This window comes from Arachis stenosperma, chromosome 1 (genome assembly GCF_014773155.1).
Source record: "Arachis stenosperma cultivar V10309 chromosome 1, arast.V10309.gnm1.PFL2, whole genome shotgun sequence".
Taxonomy (NCBI): Eukaryota; Viridiplantae; Streptophyta; class Magnoliopsida; order Fabales; family Fabaceae; genus Arachis; species Arachis stenosperma.
Window position 1 is genome coordinate 5,997,897 of NC_080377.1, and position 23,362 is coordinate 6,021,258.

The 23,362-nt window shown below is 34.8% G+C and overlaps 2 protein-coding genes across 2 annotated transcripts; one reads left to right on the forward strand and one right to left on the reverse strand.

Annotated features, from left to right (window-relative positions):
* The first annotated feature begins 14,272 nt into the window (after positions 1 to 14,272).
* LOC130970817 (cytochrome P450 86A1-like) lies at positions 14,273 to 16,304 on the forward strand. The gene is made up of 2 exons (XM_057897015.1): positions 14,273 to 15,110; positions 15,193 to 16,304. The coding sequence occupies exons 1-2, from the start codon at positions 14,334 to 14,336 to the stop codon at positions 15,997 to 15,999; spliced, it is 1,584 nt and encodes a 527-aa protein (XP_057752998.1). The 5' UTR covers positions 14,273 to 14,333; the 3' UTR covers positions 16,000 to 16,304.
* A 545-nt stretch (positions 16,305 to 16,849) lies between these two features.
* LOC130960760 (sodium-dependent phosphate transport protein 1, chloroplastic-like) lies at positions 16,850 to 22,146 on the reverse strand. The gene is made up of 10 exons (XM_057886224.1): positions 21,674 to 22,146; positions 20,961 to 21,068; positions 20,693 to 20,848; positions 20,286 to 20,501; positions 19,729 to 19,938; positions 19,249 to 19,386; positions 18,646 to 18,747; positions 18,254 to 18,319; positions 17,804 to 17,888; positions 16,850 to 17,380 (listed from the first exon to the last, which is right to left on the reverse strand). The coding sequence occupies exons 1-10, from the start codon at positions 22,079 to 22,081 to the stop codon at positions 17,283 to 17,285; spliced, it is 1,587 nt and encodes a 528-aa protein (XP_057742207.1). The 5' UTR covers positions 22,082 to 22,146; the 3' UTR covers positions 16,850 to 17,282.
* Positions 22,147 to 23,362: the final 1,216 nt, after the last annotated feature.

A 23,362-nucleotide genomic window follows, 5' to 3' on the forward strand; every position in this document is an offset into this window, starting at 1 on the left:
TAGTGGCAATGATAATATTGTATGTGTTTGTGGTTGGTTGTGGAAGGTCAATTTGGACCGTTGGATTGGATTTTGAATGGTTGAGATGGGAGTTGTGTGTTTATGTGGCACGAGTTCTCCACAAGTGTCTTATCTTCATTATATTTCTACTTTCTTTTTTTTTTTCTTTTTAAATAAAAAGCAAAACATTTTTGGCGAGTTGATGAGAAATTTTAACGAGATTTCTTAAATGTCATATATGCATGGTGTTGGTGACTAATAAAAAAATGTTAATTAAAATAAGAGTTTTCTCATTTTTTGTAGTAGATAAATAAGTGCTTAAATAAGTAGTGGGTTATATATTAAATTTATTTTTTTTACTTAAGAGAATTAGTAATAAGTGTTTTCAGGATGTTTATTGAAGATATTAATACATTATAAGGATAAATCACATATATAAATAATTTTTCATTCACTATTACACTATTATTCTAAATTGATTTTTGTTACGTATATATCTTATAAAAATCATTCTGATTTACTATTTGTTTTGAGAATGATTTTTATAAGACATATATATAACAAAATTTAATTTAGAACAAGAGTATAATATTAAGCAGGAAATAATTTATTTTGATTATTTACTCTTAAAAAAATTCAATATATTTACTGTAAGAAAAGTAAAAAACTTTAAAACCATAAAATGTTCATTTAACTAAATTTATTAATTGTGATTACATAAACTGAATATGCCATAACCACGCAAATATTTCTCCTCCAAGTAGAGTGCTCATTTTCGTTTTTTGGTCGAGGTTCATTTTCATGATTCATGAGGCATTGAATTTGACGTGTGACAAAACCAGAACCATTGCCTCTTGTGTTTTGGTCTCCGTACGTTGAAATGGCAACTTCAATATGGGCCTCCAAATCAAGCTTCTCTTCTAACAATTTGTAGTTAGCCCATGATATGATGTTTTGTAACAACATTCGGCCAAAATAGAAATATTGAGAAAGGAAATACCAAAATCCAATTTTAGTACCGCATTGCCAAAAACTAAAATGTAACTATGAGCGGTCCAATTCTAGGGTGGTAGTAACTTGATGTGATGAGAAAAATATTTCAGTATTATATTTTGATTAAGATAAAAATAAAGGTTGATATATTTAAAGTTACTAAAATATCCTCCTAATATTTGTTTTCATCCACTCCCCTCTCTCTTTTTCCCCTTTGCTTTGCTCAAACTGCGCATATGGAAATGAACCGCCAAAAAGCCCAGAACTAAGCAGAGAAGTAAAATGTTGAGGACCAGGTCCATCACCACCACAATCAAGTGTACATCCACAAGCACATTGTGGCATTCACCATTCCTCCCAACTACGTCGAAAGGTACTTTGGTGCCCAACACTCACCATCCAACCCACATCGTCCTCTTTCGTCTCTAGGGATGGCAATTTTTTCTCACGGAGCATGTATTTGCGAGAATTTATCCGTTGGAGAACAGAAATAGATCCTCTCCAATTTTGAGTAAAGTATCGTTTTTATCTCTAATGTTTGGGGTAAATCTTATTTGTGTCCCTAACATTTAAATCATCATATTTGTATCCCTAACATTTGTAAAAGTGATTCAATGTTATCCTGCCGTCAATTACACACATCATGAACGCTTTAGTTTGAATTTTAAAAATCTGTTATTGAAGTTAGAATACAAATATCTGGAATAAAATCGATGATCCAATCCGAAAATAGTTCATCAAAAGTTGAAACTAATTCCTACAACATTTACATAATTCACTTTTCTAGGGACATAATTTAATCTAAATACAAATAGTGGGTATAATATTAAAATCGAACACATCCAAGTGAGACCTAATTGAGAATGAATACATCCAAGTGAGAATAATTGAAAAATATAATCTGATTTGTTAGTATAATTGATAGTAGGATAACATTGAATCACTTTTATAAACGTTAAGGATACAAATAGGACGATTTAAACGTTAAAGACACAAATAGGACTTACACCAAACGTTAGGGACAAAAATGATACTTTACTATATATATATATATGTATGTATGTATGTATGTATGTATGTATGTATGTATGATGGAAACAAAAACTTAATTCACGTCTCTCCCTCACTCTCTCATTAGATCACTCTCAGTCTCTCACTCTCTCAAGTCTCACCCTCTCCGTCTTTCTTCCTCTTCCTTCCTCCTTTGACGCCGCTCACCTTCTTTCTCTCACTGAGTCGCCAGTGTTGTTCTGTGCTTGCTTCTCACAGTGTTGGCGCCGCCTACACCCGTGTCGTCGATGCACTCACATTGTCGCTTCTACTCCGTGAAGACGAAGCTGCTCCAGCCATGCCTCTGCCATCACCAGCTTATTCAGATCTGTCATCACCAACCATGCCTCTGCGTCCAGAGGAGAGGAGAGCCGTCTTCACGCCGTGCATCTGAGGAGAAGAGAACCGTCACCACTTTGTCGCCGTCCAGAGGACAGGAGAGCCGTCTTCACGGCACGCGCCTGAGGAGAACCGTCGCAGTTTTCATCACCGTCCAGATGAGAGTTGTCTTCGTTGGCGCCGTTCATAGGAGATCCGCCTTCGTCGTCGTCCAGAGAAGAGCCGCCCTTCATTGCCGTCAGAGGAGAGCCGCTGCCGCTCACCTTCCTCCTCTCACTGCGTCGCTCACTGCTTTCTGCTCAAAGCTTTGCCGCCTCTACCTCTGGTCTGCCTATGCTCTTCTGTTTTAATGTATATTTTGATTTTTAATTGATGACATTGCTACGATTTGAATTCTATTAATGTGAAATTGGATTTAGGATTAGGGTTTGAATTCTGTTAATTGATAAATTTGGATTTAGAGATAAATTTTGTTGCTGTCAAATTGGATTTAGGGTTTGGAGAATTTTGTTGCTGTAAAATCAGATTTAGGGTTTGGAGTTTGATTTCTTACTTGAAAAATGGAAAATTGTATTATAATACTGAGTTTAAGGTTTAGACTATGTTAAATGTTAATTATATTTTATTTTTCAATTTTTCTGTTTTTTAAATGTTTTTGAATTTTTTTAAATCCATAGATATCTGCAGAGACCCTGATCCCCGGTGGATACGGAGTCTCCGTTACCCATCGCGGGGATGGGACAGGGACAGGGACGAATTTCGGGTGGCGGGGGCGGGGGACGGGGGACGGGGGGCATATCCCCGTCCCCATAGGGACCCGTTGCCATCCCTATTCGTCTCCTACCTCTTCTTTCACTCTCTCCCATCCTTCTCCACCATCGCCTTCACCTCTCGAAACGCAATTCAAGCCTTCCACATCGCTGTTGTTGCCCTCCATGCATCCACCCGCTCTCTCATTCTGGCCACCTCTTCATCATCGCGGCCCTCCAAAAGGACTCCCAGCTTATCGACATCGAATTCCTCTCTAAAATCTGTGCTAATTCTTCACACAAAGGAAGGAATCTCTAATGAGAAGAACGATCTTCTGAGAGAAAGAAATCCTAATCTGAGCCCTATTAATGGGGTAAATTTGAAAAATAAAAAAATGAGAGCTTTAACGAATAAAATGTCATTAAAATTTTAATTTCTTTTTTAAAAAATTTGAGTTTTATTTTCACTTTTTACAGGTATAAAAAAGATTAAAATTTTATGTGACTAAAATTTCAATTTTTAACTACTAAATATAATATTGAATCCCAATTTTAACTTCAATACTCCATACTAAACACATTCTTAAAGATGTATTATAGTTGATGTAATGATACAGTGGAGGAATTGTTGGCCTCCTTGAGAGATGTACACAGGTTTAAATCCTAGTTAAATCAAGAAATAGATAGTGTGTTATAGACTTGTAGACCATAAAAAAAATATTTGAATCAAAATGAAATTAAAATTGATTTAATTTTAAAATTAAATTCTTTGTGTTAGAATGAATAAAAATAAGAATTGCATTAATTTGTAAATCACTAAATCCATAATATTTCTATGATAATCAACTCAAATATCTTTATTTTTTTACATAATTTAATTTAAATTGTAATGATTTGGTTGTTAAAAATATAAAAAGTTATTTTTTACCTTATATATATATATATATATATATATATATATATATATATATATAAAAGGTGGTAGATAAAAGTTTTTGATTGCAGGTAGAATTGATTTGAGTTTGGATAAGAATGAGAATCGAATTGATTAAATTTTAATTTGTTTGAATTTAAAATTTTTTTAAGCAAATCTAAATAAATATCAAATGGATTAAATCATTATAAAAAAATATTGAGTGCCGTTAGATTTTTTGTCAGATTTAGCGGCTCATGTTAGCGACGAAATTACTCGCATATTTATCGCTGGATTCTGTTTTTCAACGGTAATTTCGATGGTAATAATTGAAGGGAAAAATAAAAAATAAATGCCTCGATTATTGTCGGATTTACAGGCAGATAAATTTGACAGTAACCTTGATTAGTGAAACGTTATGTGTTCACGAAGTTGTACTGTCAAATAAATTCGCCTGTAAATCCGATAGTAAACGTGCCTTAAATTCGAACTGCGAACCCTCTTCCTCTTTATTTCGAATTACTCCCTCTCTCTCTACTCACCCTCTCGCATCCCACTTTCTCTATCCCTCTCATCTCTCTCTTAATATTCTCTTCATCAGCCTCTTCCGATGGCTCCCTCTCGTTGTACGACTCTCCTCTTCTTCGTCTCTCTGTGTCGTTTTCGCTAAACCATCATTGCTGGTGCCGCTTCTGCTGTCGCTGCTCCCTCTTGGTAAGACCCCCTTCTCCCTCTTCTTAAAATTGGTTCTGTCTTGGTATTATGATTTTTTTATGACCATTGATATTGGATGGTGTTGGAAGTTGAGAATAGATTCTAAATTGATTTGTTTGTTGTGTTGTTTGAATTCTATGTTTAGTAAGTAGTGGTAATAAGAGCTAAGATGATAATTTAGGATCAGTTAAAAAATTTATAAAAATTAGTTTAATGATGAACAAATTAAAACACCTAATTAATTAGGTATTCAACTAATTAGTTAACAAAATAAATCATATAAGTCTTAATAGAACTTAAATTTAGAGACAACTACATATTTTCAACTTTAGTTTAATAAGATCTAGTAATTTATACAAACTAGAATTTAAAGTGTTGATTTGAATTTATAAAAGTATGTGAAGTAATAGGTTTTAGAGTGATTTAGGCCTTTGGTTTAATATTTTGGTTAGAATAAAAGCTTTATGCTTAGATAATATTTAATCTAATCAATCTGAGAGTGGAGTTAGAAAGAGAACAATATTGATATTAGATTAAAATGATTGGTAATTTGGTATCCTTAAGGTTAAGAAACTAAAGATGAAAACGGAAATGTTCTAAATTAAATTCTTTATTGAATTTTTAATGCTTGATGATATGCATGCTTTAGTAATTCTAAAGTTTGAGAATAGATTCTCTAATGGATTAGTTAGGTTTAGACTGAAGGGTTCTAACTTTGTAAAATTTCGTATTTTATTATTATTTTTTAAGATTTTTCATGTGTTATGGCTATTTTTGAATTTTAATTTATGATTAATTCTTTCTAGAGTTTTTTTTTTATTGTTGTGCAATTTATTACTATGAAGGTTAGCACTTTTTAGAGGAGGTTATGTCAAATCTTTTTCAAAAGTATAAATGTGGGAAGATTTGTATTATTGGTATGCTCTTTGCAAACATGACGACAGGTAGAGGTGTCACGAATCGATCTTGTGGTCGTAGTAGTGGGAGGATTTCTATTGGTACCCCTAAAACTTTTCAGTCGTCCCCCAATACTTCGACTACTCCTGTGACGTTACAGACAATGGGTGCATAGGACCAGTTGTTCATCGTGGTCCCTAACCCCAACTACGTGGCTCCTTCTGATGCGCCACCCGCAGCCACGAAGTCGTCTGACTGCTTCACCAGAGTGGACTCCTCTACCACCTCCATCCGATCAGCAGCCCATTATTTCGACGACGACGCCTCCAGCGATAGACACTGCGGTGCCAGAATCCTCTCACGGATCCCAACCAGATGTCCCTCCACCACCTTTCATCGTACGAATGACAATTTGGCTTGATGTTTTGACAACGTGAGTACTATTTTAAATCTTTTATATGCAAACTACTTTGTGGAGATTATTCAACATATGTGGTTTCTAATCTTAAGTTTTTTATTTTGGTTAGTTAGTTTAATTTAGTTACACTCAATTTTCTAGTTTTAGTGGATTTAGGTTGTTAAGATAGGTTCAATTTAGGTTAGTAGGTTTGAATTGTTGAAAGTATTTGAGAATTCTTGATTGCTGATGGATGTTGCTGCTTAAGCCATATAATTTCATATTTGTTTGTTTGTGAATTATTTAAGTGAATTGTTGATGGATAGAGTTTTTGATGCATTCTAATTATAGATGAAACTCTGTCAAAATTTTTAAAAAATCTAAATATAATTGAAGTTTATAGATTACTTCAAATATTTTTTTAGTAAACTATTAATATTAAGTTTTGTATTTATAGGTTTGTGCCAAATAACAATGCATGTACAAAAGAGTGTACTAATGTCATCCAGCTAATGTACGACCACCCATGGTCGAGCTACAAGAAGATTCCTGCTGAGACCAGAGAGCGATGATTTCAAAAGTGGACAGTAAAAACTCAACATATTCAAACTTTAGTTTATATCTTCTATTTTGTTTAATTATATATTTAATTTCAATTTACTAGTGTTAAATATTCTTTGTGTAGGAGAAATTTATATGGGACAAGACTCACGATGCCATGATCAGGAAGATCTTCGACCATCGGATGGCTAGGCGACTTCAGCAGATGATGGAGGACGTACGTGAGAGGCGTTGTCCCCTCACTACTTGTTCTTCCAGATATTAAGAAGCAATTTTATGTTCATTGGGGGTCTAATGAAGGGTTCAGGCATCACCGTCTCACAAACAGAGCAAACAGGACCTCGGTCAGGTCGTCGAATTATACTGGTGGGTCAGCGACTTTCATAAAGACAAAGGCCAAGTTGGTAAGTAACTTGTTTCGTTTTGTTATTAAGTTCATTTTGTTTTTGAAATATAATATAATTATTACTTGATTTAACATGTTGCATCAACCTGCATAGTCTAAGCCATTGAGTCGTGATGTGACGATGGCGGAGACATTCAAGTATACTCACACCTTGAATGAGAACAAGGAGATATTTGCTTTTTAGCAGTCTGCGGATCATTATGTGAGTAAATATCATGTGGTATAAAATTTTCAAATGACTGCAGTCCTAATCATAACATGTGTTATACAAAAGTCATACACACAAAGATTGGAGGCCGCAACCCAGTAATCTCAGTAGACTGGAGAGGACGGCAACAATTCCGTTGCATCAGAAGTCGATCCTGACATAGTTTGGCGCGAGACTACATCTAAGCCGTACATGAACCATGTCTACGGGGTGGGATCGTTCTTCGCCGACAACCTCTGTACCTCCACAATGAGACCTTCATCCGCCTCTGCCACCAGCCGGCCCGTTGATCCCAAGGACGACGTCAATTTGAGGGAGCAGGTGCTGGAGCTCACCCGGAGCCTTCATCAACAGGCTCAGCAGCTACAGCAGTCTGAGAAGAGGTATCAGGAGTTCATCACACGTGTGTCAGACACACATTCCCTCATGCTGGAGTGGCTTTAGCGGATGAAGCAACAGATGGTGATGAACCAAGATTAGATGCATGCCAGTGGCAGCGGCATTGCTAGAGGGACACTGACATCACCGCCTAGTCCGCCGCCTCAGCAGGACCAGCAAGATAACGACGACGACGACTATTAGGATATTTATTGATTAGAGTTTTGTTTTAGATTGTTTCATTGTATTTTATTTATTTGACTTTTATTTTTTTTTGTACAATTGATATTTAATTTACCATATTTGGTTCCTATGATTTAGAATCTGAATACTAATTGTGCGAAAAATAAATTTAAATAAAAAAAATTGACCACCTATTGTGTTAAAAAAACTAGATTTATTGTCGAATTTACCGGAAAAAAATCCGACAATAATTAGACGGGAAAGAAAATAGTGGAGCGCCAAAATTACCGGGAAAAATTTTTCATCGGTAGTTATCGGCGGAATAAAAAAAGAATCCGTCGTAGAATTCGACGGTAACTACTGACATATTGAAAAATCCAACAGTAATTTGTCACTGGTGAGGGTTATACCGTCGGATTATTTCCAATGAAAAATTTATCGGTAAATATATTGTCGGCGGATATTTCTGTTATTCTACTGATAAATCTGACGGCACTCAACATTTTTTTTATAAGAAATCCAAGTTGGATTGCTTTGGGTAATCGAGTACCTACCTGATTGAAATAAAATTTAAAAATCTGACTGAAAAACATATAGAAAAAAAGTATGTAAATAATATGTAATAGTAAAAAAAAAAGCAATACATCATCAAAGTTATACTTAAATATATATCATAATTTGGATTAAAGAGAAATAAAGTTTTATATATATTATTATATTCTTTTTTTTTAAATTAATATAAACCTAATTAAAAAATCAATCGAGTAGTTGGTTCGAATTTTACAATTTTAGAATCAATACCTGAATCAATTAAGGTCAGATTTAATTGAATCAGATCGATTTTAGTCCGTAATTGAATTATCTGTACCCGTGAATATCCCTAGTGGTAGAAGTCAGGCGACCATTGTCAACGGTGATCTAGCGGTGGTTGGCAGGGTCTCACAGTGTACAACCTTAGTTAATCAGATTTCTAATTATAAGGTTTAGACGACTATGGTTTCCAAACAATTTTTTGGTTAGTATCAACACATGATTTGTTTAGTATCTTACAAATGCACAAATTAAATGCAATAACATTAGAATTATAATTCCCTATTTAACTAGTTGAAATTTTTTATTTTCGTTTGCAAGACTCGTTTAAACTTTATGCAGCCTAAGTTTCCAGGAACCACTACCTACAACCACTATGATATGTGAATTGAAGTGTGAAAACTTTTCCGTTTATATACATAGCATTTGAATTAGACAGCAGTTGACAACATATAATAATAAATGAACTAAAAAAATGATACATGTATACTAAAAATTAATTAGTAAATCAGTCATTATATATTTGTATATAAATATATGTGGTGCTTAACTATTTTTAATATATATTTTATTATTCAATATGTAAGGTGGTTAATTTTTTGATTAATTTTTAATATACACTTATCATAATTGGTTAACTAATATTCATCATTTAAAAGTTATTTTTTTATATTATTTATAAATAATAGTAATAATCATATATATCAAACTACTTAACAACTTAAATTTTTGAAAAATAAATAATTTTATGACACATAATATTTTCTATACAATTTCTTAACATAAATTTCTACAGTACAACTCTATTCGTGGACATAGTATTTTAGTTTGTATTTCGAATTAATTAGTTAGCTTCCAGAAGAAAAGGGCTGAGAAAGGAACATCATGGGTTGGTGCATGTAGTTTGCCATAGAAAAAGACCATATACGGTAAGTTTCTTATGTTATTTTTTATTTAGTGGTTTGCACATGTTTTCTCTCAGGTTGACAAGTCCATATAATAGTATATATATGGGTTGGTACATAGATTTTTTTTTTTTTCTACGACTGGTTACATTTTCCCATATTTTGAAACAAACTCATAATTTCTTATTTTGGATAAACCGTTTCTAACTACTCTTTCTCTTGCACTCTACACTATATTTGCCAGCTACTAATACACCAATGAAAGAAAGAAAAAGAAAAGGTTGGCAAGCATATTTACCAAAGTAGCCATGTTTGTGCACTTGTTGACTTTCTTATATATATATATATATATATATATATTATATATATATATATATATATATTATCTTGGATGGCTTGAATAATTATAGTAACATATTGCCACACCAAAAATGATTATTGTCATCACTCCATTTCACTTAATTTTTTTATACTTTTATTAATATATAATTTTTTACATAAATGAATGATTCAAAGGTGTACTGTATGTAATTGTACATATACAACATATATTTTAGAAAAGTAGAAAATTTTCAAGTATACTAATATATCGGTATTTTAATGATTTTTAATTATTGATCTTAATTATATATATTATATATTTTTTTATAATTAAGATTAACAGTTAAAAATCACTGAAATACCGATATACCAGTATATTTAAAAGTTATCCTATATTTTATAGTTTCTGATTGTCACGTTTTTATTGTTGTGATTTCAATAAATACTATCAAATTTATGTTTTTTCTTTTGTGACTCCATATTTTTTGGGGACTTATCAAATTTATGTTTAATCAAATAAATATAAACAAATTAAATTTAAAACAAATTATTATTTAGTTTTCAAAAAATATAATAGTATATGCCTATATAATAAGTTCTTTAGTTTTATAGATGCACTATTATTTAATGTTTTTACTTAAAAAGTTTACATAATTAACTCACTACAGAATTCATTTTTAATATCACCAAGATTAAATGTACACTCATATTTTTAATAGTCAATTGTTATACTTGTATTACAAAATAAATGTTGAGTATCGTTGAATTCATTAAATAAATTCGTCGATAATAAATTTATCGTCGGATTTACTGTCGTCCTAGTTGACGATATAAATGTCGTCGGAAATTTTTTACTGGAAGATTTTTTTCGTCCGACGTTAATTATCGACGAATTTTCCGTCAGTATTTTCAATGAATTTGTCGAGAATGAGTTGATGATTACCGTTAGATTAATCCCACGGTAAATTTTACAGTAATATTTTTATTTTTTATTTTTTTGGCATACTTAAGCTACAATTAATAGTCAAAGTAAAACTCTTGTTAGCAAAATTATTAGCAGAAATCTAAAAGTAGCAGAAATCAACAAATTATGGTATTAAAAATAAATGGTCTGAATACAACAAAATGTCACAAAAGTAGAATACAATGAATTAGAAAAACAAGAAAATAAAATCCCTACAGATCCCGGTAATCGTCGTCGTCGTTTTGGTCTCCCTGCTAAGGCGGTGGAGTAGATGCTGATGTTGGTGCCCTACCAACAGCGTTGCCGCTGGAATCAGCAGTGTCACTGCCTCCAGTGTGCATCTACTGGTTGTACGCCTCCATCTACTCTCGCAACCGATCTAGCTACTCCAACTTCTCCGTCAGGTCCGAGCTAATGGCAACGGCTCCTCCCACGCGTGCTAGAAGGTCGTTGTACCTCTGCTCAGACGACTCCACTTGCTAGTGAAGCTCCTGTGTCAGCTTCTGCACCTCCTCCTTCAAGCCGACAACTTCCTAGGGATTGGAAGGGCTGGTGGCAGAGGTAGAGGCAGAGGAAGCTACCAACACGGAAGAATGAAGGCCACTAGTGAAGAACGACCCCAACTCGAAGCGGCGATTCTTGTGAGGCTTAGAGGGGGGCTTGCGCCAAATCCTATTAGGATCAACCACTGAGGTCTCAGAGCCGGCTTCGTCGTTCGCAGATGAGATTGCTGAGTCACGGCCTCCAACCTCTGCGCGTAATCCTTCTATGTCACACACGTCATGATTAGGATAACAGTTAAATAATTGTCTTGAAACCAAATAATATATAAATTTGAAACTTAGGGTTAATTTAAACTCACATAATGGGTCATTGACCGCTTGTCAGCAAATCTCTCTTTGTTGGCTTTCAAAGTATGGGTATACTTGAAAGTATTCTCACGATCTAACGACTTAGACTATAAATTTATATATCAACCAATAAAATAAATAAATAAATTAAACAACTAGTTAAAGTAACTACTAAAACATTAAACAATGACAAAATTCTTACCAGTTTACTCTTCGTCTTCATGAAGGTTGCTGACCACCCGTATACTTTGACGACCTAGGCAAAATTCTGTTAGCGACGTTCGTCAAACGGTGACGCTTGAACCCCTCATCATGATTAAAATAGGCCAACAGATCCTTCTTGATGGCTAGACAGATCCACAATGTTAGGTGGTCGCGCCCATTACAAACGTCGCTCATCATCTGCTGATGAAAACGTTTAGCTGCCCAGTGGTTGTAGATCTTCCTGATCATGAGATTATGCTTTGCATCCCGTATATGAATTTCAACTGTACAAAGTGATTCACCAATATTAGTTAGTCGGAATAAAATACAGTTAATTAATTCAACATTATTGGAAGAAACGTAGAGGGGCATCTTGTATATAGTCACTTAAGATTAACAAACGTATGATTAAAAAATTGTATATAGTCACGCTTGTATGCTATCGGGCGGTGGTAGAGGGGCATCTTGCTAGGGGCACTGAAGGAATCACCCACCATGGGCTCTATCATCGTTGGATCTGCGAAGGCGTAGCAGAAGGAGACACGTAGTTCGAGTTCGAGACCATGATGAAATGCTAGTCTGCTAAACCCACTTGTGACGTCACAGGAGTTGATGGAGTAGTCAAGGTAGAGGGTGATCACTGGGCAGTCATTGGTGATTTGGTGGAAGTCCGCCCTCTACCACGACCACGTGACCCACTCGACCTACTTCTGCTACTTGTAGTCATGTCTGCACAGCGAATATATTACTAACACTAGTCAAAACACAATTAAATTCACCAACTCTAAACATATTAATACACTCAATAGAGTAAACATATTAATAACATAACAAATACCAATAAATAATACATAAGAAGAAACTCAAGAAATAACAAATAATTATAACAAATATGAGAAAAAGTATGAACAACAAATAATTATAACAAATAACACAAAACATACACTTAAAATAAGAATTTTAAGGAGGAACCAATTAATGTCATAATTGACATAAATATCTATTAACCTTAAACATAATTATAAGACTTTTAAAAATATAATTTTAATTTTTCAATTTCACTCAAAATCTTATAAAAATTTTGACAGAATTTTCGCTGAAATTCAGATTTCTCCACCCACCAAGAAACTTCAATTGTTTTTACTAATCAACTTAATGTACAGTACATTTAATAGATATTCAAAGTAATCTAACTTTGTAAAATAAACAAACTTTAAATCATATAATTTATTTTAATTTCTTCATCATCAAACCAATTTCAATAACCTGAATAATCAACACAAATCTAACATAATCAACACAAATCCTATTTTATAATAACTAATAACAAATACGAATAAAACCTAAATTACCATATGATAATTAAAACGAAAATTTTACGTTAAATTAACCTTAAATTAGTATATAATAATTAAATTCCAAATCCCTAAATTAACGTGTAAATAAAGTTTAAATTATAATTTATATAAGAGGTAGATACATGGAATCTGACAGTGACAGAGAAAGATGAAGCGGTGGCAGTGCTGGATAGTGGCGGTGGAAAACTGGCTGGTTTCCGATAGAGGGAGAGGCGGCGATGAGAGGCTAGGGATGGAGCGACGGCGGCAGCGGGAACAGGTAGAGAGAGAAATGGAAAAAAGGAGTTTCGAGAGAGAGACTTTTCGAAATGAAGGGGGAGAGACATTTATACTCTCCATTTTAGGGATGATTACCGTGAGATTTATCGATGGTAGCTCTTTGCATGTCACCAAAACATAATTTTTAACTAAAAATAGCTTATCGTCAGATTTTACCAACGGTAAATTCGAAGCTAAAGTTCACGCCTATTCTCTCCTATTTCTCGCCAAGTATTATCCATAAATTTATTGTCGAAAAAATTAATCCGTCACATAACGAATTCTAACACAAAACTTATAACGAATCCTAGCACAAAACCTCCATAAATTTGTCGATAAAATTGACAGTAACTCAAGATATTAAATTCAACGATATTTTTTGTAGTGTTAAAGAAGTTTAATTAATTATTGGTGGAGCTCTATTGTTGACACTGAAAATACTTGTCAACATACGTCAATTTCATACGTCATACTTGATTTATTTTTCATGCCTACCATATTTTTTTAAAGAGAAAGTATAAGACAAGAACACAAAGATTAAACAATATAAACAACTTAAAAAATTAATTAATTTTAAATTAATCAGAACCTCCCATATACCGAAAGATGAAAGGAAAAATAATGCGTACATGCATGGATGGTATATATACTTACACTTGCAAGTTTTCTTGAGACTCTGACAACCTAACAAGTAACACCACACTGTACTCCTTTAATTATTCCTAACAACCCTTCCTAAACTCCTCTCATGCATGTCACCCCTATAAATTCATCAATCTCACCCTTTTATTTCCTTCCAACACCATATCGTAACATAATCTTTATATATCATCAACAATATTACTTAAGGAAAGGTGTATTAGCTACCATCACCATGATTGAAATTGAGACACTTCCTCTACTCTATACTCTTATTGCTTTGTTATTCGCATATTTACTTTGGTTCCACCTTTTCTCTCGAACCCTAACCGGTCCGAGAGTGTATCCTTTCCTTGGAAGCCTTCCAATCCTTTTCATGAATCGAAACCGGGTTCATGATTGGATTACCCTAAATTTAATAGGCCGAATCAAAGTTTCTGGTTCGGCCACATACCAGACTTGTATCCTCCCTTTTCCTTTCTTGGCACGCAAGCAAGGGTTTTACACAGTCACGTCCAATCCCAAGAACATCGAGCACGTGCTCAAAGTCCGATTTGATAATTACCCGAAAGGGCCCAATTGGCAAACAGCATTCCATGATCTCTTGGGCCAAGGGATCTTCAACAGCGACGGTGCCACGTGGCTGATTCAGCGCAAGACGGCGGCTTTGGAGTTCACGACGCGAACCCTAAAGCATGCCATGAGCCGATGGGTGAACCGTACAATCAAGGACCGGTTGTGGTGCATCTTGGATAAAGCAGCAAAGGAGGGTGTAGCGGTGGACCTTCAGGACCTTCTTCTCAGGTTGACTTTTGATAACATTTGTGGACTCACGTTTGGGAAGGACCCAGAAACTTTGTCACCGGATTTGCCTGAAAACCCTTTCTGCAATGCCTTTGATTCTGCAACTGAAGCTACGTTGCATAGGCTTTTGTATTACCCTGGGATCTTGTGGAGGTTCAAGAAGCTTCTATGCATTGGTTCCGAAAAGAGGCTCATGGACAGTTTGAAGGTCAGAGAAGTCAACTTTTTTTTTTAATTATTATTATTATGAAAAATTAATATGCACGAGTGTTTCACTGTTCCATGCATAGGTGGTTGACGATTACATGAACGTCGTCGTCTCCAATCGTGACAAGTCATCCTCCGACGACCTAATCTCCCGCTTCACCAACAAGCGTGACGGCGATGGCAACCCCTTCTCCGCCGCCGCACTCCAACGCATCGCCCTCAACTTCGTCCTCGCCGGCAGGGACACCTCCTCCGTCGCCCTCTCCTGGTTCTTCCACCTCGTCTCCTCCCACCCCGCCGTCGAGGATCGCATCCTCCGCGAGCTCACGGCGGTCCTCTCCGCCTCCCGCGGCTCGGATCGCTGTCGCTGGACGGAGAATGCTATCGGCTTCGAGGAGGCGGAGAAGCTCGTTTACCTCAAAGCCGCACTCTCCGAAACGCTGCGTTTGTACCCTTCAGTTCCCGAGGATTTTAAGTACGCATTAAACGACGACGTTTTGCCAGATGGCACCTTCGTTCCGAAGGGTTCGACGGTTACTTATTCGATTTACTCTGTTGGGAGAATGAAGAGTGTTTGGGGTGAGGATTGCATGGAATTTAAACCGGAGCGTTGGATTTCGGTTCAGGAGAACCGGGTTCGATTCGAACAGCCAAAAGATGGGTTTAAGTTCGTTGCTTTTAATGCTGGACCGAGAACCTGCTTGGGCAAGGACTTGGCTTACCTTCAGATGAAGTCTGTGGCAGCGGCTGTGCTTTTGAGGTACCGGATATTGCCGGTTCCCGGTCACAAGGTGGAGCAGAAGATGTCGCTTACGCTGTTCATGAAGAATGGGCTCCGTGTTTACTTACAGCCACGTCAGCTTCTACCAGAGAATGCCACGTATGCATAGAGGAAGGGTGTTTTGATCATTGCATATACAATGGGAGTATACAGAACAAAGGGTAATGTTGTCATTTAATGATACTTGTAAGGGTGTATATGTCAATTTAATCTTGTAATTTGATGTATTATTTATTGCTTTTGTTCGGTCATTAACATATGGATGGCGGGTGGGTCAACTAAGTATCATTTTGTGATGTTTATGCTTTATTTGGTTTTCCATATCAGAAGATATGGCTTCTCTTCATATTCATATTGTTCATCAATAAATACAAATTATACAATGTAAAGATGTTACTTGTTTAATTATTGAAATACATTCATGTATAAACATGATTGGGCTAGTTCAGTTAATTAGTAGGCATAATTAGTATTATCAATATAGAAGTAATCATATCCAATCTCTATGATATATTTTCTCATGAACATTTCATATCATCTTATTATCATGTAATAATTTTAGAAGAATGATATTTTTACCATTTTTTTGTATTTTTTGCATGCTTTCTTTTTAGTATAAAAAATATTTTTTTTATTTTTAATACTAAAAATAAAAAATATGCAAAAAAAAATATGCACAAATAGTGAAAAATAAACATGGCAGTCATATAAAAATAAACACAAGATAATATCATAATAAATTTTCAAATGAAAACAAAAATTTCTCTACTGAATATGAAGTAAATTTGGAATCAGAAAGGTGACAAATGTCAAGATTCATACATAGAGTCATCTAAAGAAAACCAACCATATATCAATCAGTTCCCAACAAGAAAAGAAAAAAGATATCAGTTGGTAATACTCACTGCCTACTTTGCCTAAAAGATTCAAGTACAAAAGGTAGATAGGAAATTGCAAAGGAGACAAAAGAAGCTTGCTGAATTGTGAAAATTGAATAATACATCATGAATTTGAATCACATTTTTTTCCCTATTAATTTCACAAAATTGGTGTGATGGCATAGAAATTATATTTACATGTATGATGTTAAATCAAGTGGCTAATATAGCAATATGAATTTCCCACCAAAAAGATGGGGAAAAAATAAGGAACTTCTCCCATGATGAAAAAACATCACGGAATTAAATTTTGATAATTCACCTTTCAAGGAATAAGCTATCTTCAATGCTCTATCTTCAAAATTTACCATTTTGTCAGGCACCAAAAGAATGCGTTGCTTCCTGATTTAACCTCCTTTAATTTTCTTCTCATAGACCATCCTGTTCCGTGGGCAGGATTCATCTATGCATAAGGTGTGACGATAACCGATAGTCTGTAATAACTGCTTTCTAGTTATTCCAAGATCTTTTCGCCGGTTGAAAAAAGGTTCCACACCACGGTTCCAACCAAATAGAGCCCAACTGAAACCTTGAAAACATCATCCCAGGAACCTGAAAACAAATCAAATAGAAAGGCACTATTAGATTCTCACCCAGAAGATCAGACTTGCATCAAGTATTGATGGCATTCAAACTTTACAGTAGCTTGCTTAATTTCCGAATCAACCAAAGTGGCTAAGAACTTGAATTGAATGCAGTCAAATGTGCTCGAATTATAGTTTGATTTTTTTGGTAGAACCACGTGTATCCCACTTTGGAAGCAATGTTTTTCGAGAGTATTGGATATCCCAAAAGGGGCAGTGCTCTCGAACATGAAACTACTAGTTAATAAATACATGATCAACACATCACCAATTTCCTGTTAAATTACAAGTACCAATACCAATAGTTTCACCGATACTCTCCAGATTGTGCACTACACAAACTAACGGTCATTATTCAGTAACCAAGAAAGAAAGGCAGAAAAGTACTTACCATGCTGTAGAATGTAACCTGTTGCTGCTGTTCCGAGTACACCAGCCAATACGCCAGCAGTATTAGACAGACCAAGCAGTATCCCCTAAGGAGCACATTACGAAAGTAATTTAGAAACCATCAGTTCCTAAATGATGTAACAATTTAACCAAATGGTGAGGATATGATATGATTAGAGATGGCCATGAATTAGCGATAAAAAAATATAAAAAAAAAAAAAGATAACTCTAACACTCTTATGCATCATATCAAACATAAATTTTCAGCTGAAAAATCTAGGTATAACAAAAAATAGAAACTCACATGTAAGTTGTCTTTATGAGAAGTTGATCGCTAAGAACGGTTAGATAATAATTCAGTCAAACATATCAAATCATCTACCAGTTCTCAACTATCAATTTCACATAAAAACAACTGCATGTGAGTCTTCACCATAATGAAAACACTTACCGAATATCGAGGGGCTATATCTTGATGGTTTGAATACAAACCGGACTGAGAGAACGCATCAGTTCCCTATTAAAGAATAATACAAAACAAGTTAAGTAATCTCAATGAACGAACAAACAATTTCCAATTGTCTACAAAAAAATTAGCAAAACGGGGGAAAGTTTTCTAGCTGTGCTCTCATATGGTAAGTTACTAGCTGTTGTCTAGAAACTCATCTTTGCCAATCAAATTTACACATCATAAAGTTATGAACTAACAACCATATGATAATATAGTCAAATTTAAGAAACTTCTTTAGTAGTGACTCTTTCTCCAGAAATATTAAAGAGGACAGGACATACGCAAACACAAAATAGATCCCATGCAGGATTAAATAGAAACAAGAAGCAAACCTGACTGCAAGTCATGCACAAAACGGCCATCACAGGAGAATTAACATGGCTCAGTTGTGTTAAGAAGAAAGCAGGGCCAAGAAATCCAACCGTTTGCATTATCTGCAAATAAAAACATTGAAATATACAGTGAATGGGAAGGTATTGTTAAGGACAGAAAAGGGAAAGGTATCCCTTCACCAAATGTAAAAAGAAAAAAAAAAGAAATGATTTGACACTTTGTTCTTAAAAAATAGAAAGATCAAATTGTAACATATAATGTGGGTTATAGTTTATAAGACATAACGAATTAAAGCAAAAATATTAACTATCATTCTTGAACAATCTCAAATAAAAACTAATGTAAACAAAAAAAACAGAATATTATTTTGTTCTAACTTATTTAGAAAAAGAAGAAAAGTATAAGAATGAAGAATCTACTTAAATATCTCAAGGTAGTTCAGAGATAAAACTAGAGATTGATTTTCTTTCATTAGTTTTATTACTTGAATTGAAGGATAGATAACAGGAGATAGGTTCCAAATACGCTTCGAAATTTCTGATGAATTCACATACAAAACTATAAGAACTGATAAGGAAAAACAATTGATTGAAGAGACATACCTTGCGGACCCTTGTAACCGACAAACCCTTACTCACAAGAGTGTCTGCAATCCAACCACCGACATTTGCAGATACCGCCATTGTAAGCCATGGCAAAACACAAAATAGCCCTGATTCTGTAAGATTGAACTTCAAGACCTAGGATTATGTTGGAAATTAACATGTCAACTTCAAATTGTGTCACATGTTTTTTCCAAGTTATGAGGAAGTTACAAATCAAAAATCTTTTATATGTCAAAGTATTAACATACAATAGTAACTTGAATGCATGCCAAGTGCCAATGCTTGACAAATTTACTAAGTATGATGCTAAAATGTCAACTATCAACAACCATGCTCGTACATTATATTCTGTGAGACTGAATAAAAATTTTTACATGGAAATGTAAAAACAGAGAAAAAGGATATTGGACATGGATGTAGCTGTACAAATTTCGCAAGTATGTACTATGTAGTATGCCGAAAGAAATAGAAGCTTACTTGGTTATAGTATGTTGGCATCCAAGTAAGAAGAATAAAAGTTCCCCAGTTATGGCAGAAATGGGATACGATTAGTGCCCACACAGGTGGTTTCGACAAAATTAATCCCCAAGGTATCATTTTAATAGGTTCCTTTGAAACACTATTAGTAGTTATCAACTTCTTTTCTTCAGGACGCAGTTCAGGGTCGTCAAGAGGTGAACTATATGCCTACAACAGCAGCTCCCATGATAAGCATATGAAAAATGTGAAAATGCAACTGAGACACGAAATTCAGGATTTTTTGGTTGGGATGTAAAAAACGGGTGGAAATTTTATGGAGGAGTTCTATGTGAAATTACAATAAAATTCATCCATGAAAAATTGTCACCTTATTCTTATTCCCCAACCAAACATACCCTTGGTAGCATTAGTAAAGCATCATCAAGGGAAAAAAAAGAAAAAGCTAGTAATAATATTAAGAAAATGTTTGTATATGAATATCTCCATGTTCAGCAGGGAAGCATCTATATCACTCACTATATGCAAAGGAACAAATTCATATGAGCAAATTTTACCTTACTAAGCCACACAGAAAACCAAACTGTCCCAAGAGATCCAAAGGAGTAAAACACCGATGGCCAACCAAACTGATGAATCAAAAAGGGTGAAAAGGCCAACCCTGTGACCGATCCAAGGTACATGCCGCTGTAGACCAGTGCCAGTGACCTGCTTCTCTCTGCCACAGGAACCCATTTTGACAGGATATTATTCATGGCTGGCATAGCAACACCCTAGGAAGGGTCAAAAGAAGTAAGCTCCTTATGCAAAAAAAGGATCATCCTACTATGTTATCACTAATCAGATAAATCAATGCATTACTAAAATCAGAGACAATTTTCATTACAACAAAATAAACAGTTCAATTGTTTTCTTCGTAATCCTTTATTTTCCCAACAAACTAGAAACTATAGTGTTTCCTCACCTCACCGATCCCCATGAATGCACGAGCAACAAGTAGGAAAGGCAACCCAAGTTTAGCAGCAATAGGAGTCAGGACTGTTGCGACAGACCACCAAACCACGCCGAATCCTAACACCTGCTTTCCCCCTACTGTGTCTGCCCATATTCCACCAGCAATCTGCGAGAAATGTCTATCTATGATTTAGAGGCGCGGCTTTAAGTACGAAATTGTCAACTGTGAAACAAGTTTTTAATCAAACTTAGGCTTTTCAAGGTGAAATCAGATCCACCTGAGTGAGGAGGTATCCCCAAAAGAAAGAGGATTGTATCAAGCCGACAGTGCTGGGGCTCCAATTGTACTCAGCTGACATTGGAAGAATGGCAATGCTCATATTTACCTGAATAAGAAACAGATGGAAGTTCCTAAGCATTAAACACTTCAATGCCAGCTATAGTGAAAGTGTTACTAAATACCAATCAATTCTTTTTTCTGTTTAATCCATAATATTTTCTATACCCAAGATAACTATAGTTAGATGCAGTAAACCCTGTAGGAAACATCTTTAAAAAATAAAACCAAGACGTATATAACATCTATTCATACATAGATAATAGGAGATGATATGCTGTTTCAAAGAGGGTCATATCATTTGCAGAATATGCGTTAGATTGAGTACCCAAAATAAACATTTTTCAGTGTGAAGTGAGTGATTAAAGGTCTATCACTAAGACAACAAACCAACCCCAGCATTTTATTTGGATAATCAAATATAATTGATGCCCTTCAACTGATGAATCACATAATTAACATAGGTTCTGTTAGAAGTACCTATTTATAGCTAAAGAATACAATCAAACCATAACGAAAAAATCAACTTAATAACAAACTAAATCAACATAAAATGAAGACATACCTAGACACTCCTAAGCATAGTCTAGAGGTTCTACTAACTTGGAAATTGGAAATTCAAGTTAAATGATAGAAGGGAAAGAAGGAGCATACTCTATCCATGTTACAGAGAAGGAAGGCAGAAAAGCAAAGAATGACGATGACCCATCTCTTCGGGAACACGTGCCACCAAGCTGCTCCTTCTACTCCTGCTCCCACAACATTATCCAAGTCACGTGCCGTCACAACGTCATCATCATCCTCATCCTCGAACCTGCTAGGCTCAGTGACGTGATGCTGCTTCTCCGACCTCACATCGGCCCACACCTTCCCGCCACCGTCCCTCCCGCCGGAAACCCTAAACACAGAGCACCTCCGGCCTGCATGCGACACAAACAACAGCAATGAAGTAGTTGTTGCGGTTGCGTGCTTGAATGGGAATCTTCGAGAAAGTGAAGTGGAAGAAGAGGGTGAAGAAGAAGGAGGAGGGGAGAAAGAAGAAAGAAGAGCTCTGGTGGCCATGGCGTGAGTGTTGTTTGTTAGTTTCTGTTATTCGGTTTCGTTTTTCTTCTTTTTTGGACTTCATGATAGAAGGAAACGGTTTCCAAGATTTTTTCGTGGGAGGGATATTTTATCAGCATTGGCTCACGTTCTGACACGTGTCCGTTTCACATACTGTTTCTTACTCTCATAGTCTCATTAGTCATGCCACGTGTGTTGTATCAACCGTTAATTAACTCTCAGTGTGAATTGCAAAACATTGCACTTTTGCCACCATAATAAGAATTCAATTTTTACTTGCTACATATATATTTTTTAATGGTATATAAATAATTAATTTTAAATTATTATTAAAAATATTACTTAAATATATAAAGCTAATTAAATGACCCTATAGTTTTTTTAGAATAAATGATTATTTCTGATATTTGAACTCAACTTTGTTTCTATCACTTTATATTTTTTTTTTGTTTATTTGCTAATTACATTCTTTTTAATTTCTATTGACGTTACAATTACGATATTGAAATACCTATATTTTTTTTAAATATTAATAAAAATTCGAGTAAAATAAATTGACACGTCTAATAAGACATTATCAATAGATTGTAGTTTGTCAAAATGAAAAAATCAGGAGTTCTCGAACTTGTATGTGATTATGGAGTGATAAAATCATGTTTTCAAAGACTAAAAAATCAACGTAGTTAACATGTCAAGTACATTTGTAACATCTTCTTCTACCATCCAAAATTAAATGTAACGCACATAAATATTGTGGAGTGGCCGCCTTATGATTTGCCACCAGAGTATGTCCATCCAGATTGTGAAGGATTACTATGTGTTTATAGCACGCAGCGGAAGAAAAGAAAGTAATCCTGAAGATCTATTTTGTATTTAAACTTTTTTTCAATAATAAATATATATTAGATCAGATCTAAATACTTGAGTATGCTAGTAAAAATCTTTTTCTCCTTCGATGATACAAAGGCGCTATGCGTATCCATATCGAGACCAACCATTGCTGTCAATTCTTTGACCAATGGATATCTGATCTAAATTGAGAACCTCTTTGCAACTTTTTGTACACCATAAAATTTTTCTCCAAGAATTAGACTCACATACACTTATGTGTGTAGAAGTAAAGGAATAAAACTCTTATTATTCTCTCACATTTCCTCTACTCTTATTATTCTCTCACATTTCCTCTACTCTTGGCATACATATATATAGTATGAGATTTGTTACTGATTTTAAATTTGATTCTCAATTCAAATTTAAATCATATCTTAAAATTCCAAATAT

What these genes read in the sequence shown, in the direction of transcription:
- LOC130970817 (XM_057897015.1), top strand. Translation starts at nt 14,334, where the DNA reads ATGATTGAAATTGAGACACTTCCTCTACTCTATACTCTTATTGCTTTG. An exon ending in GGCTCATGGACAGTTTGAAG is followed by an intron (nt 15,111 to 15,192) that starts GTCAGAGAAGTC and finishes TTCCATGCATAG; the next exon opens with GTGGTTGACGATTACATGAA.
- LOC130960760 (XM_057886224.1), bottom strand. Translation starts at nt 22,081, where the DNA reads ATGGCCACCAGAGCTCTTCTTTCTTCTTTCTCCCCTCCTCCTTCTTCT. An exon ending in TTTCTGTGTGGCTTAGTAAG is followed by an intron (nt 19,939 to 20,285) that starts GTAAAATTTGCT and finishes CTGCTGTTGTAG; the next exon opens with GCATATAGTTCACCTCTTGA. An exon ending in ATATAGCCCCTCGATATTCG is followed by an intron (nt 17,889 to 18,253) that starts GTAAGTGTTTTC and finishes TGTGCTCCTTAG; the next exon opens with GGGATACTGCTTGGTCTGTC.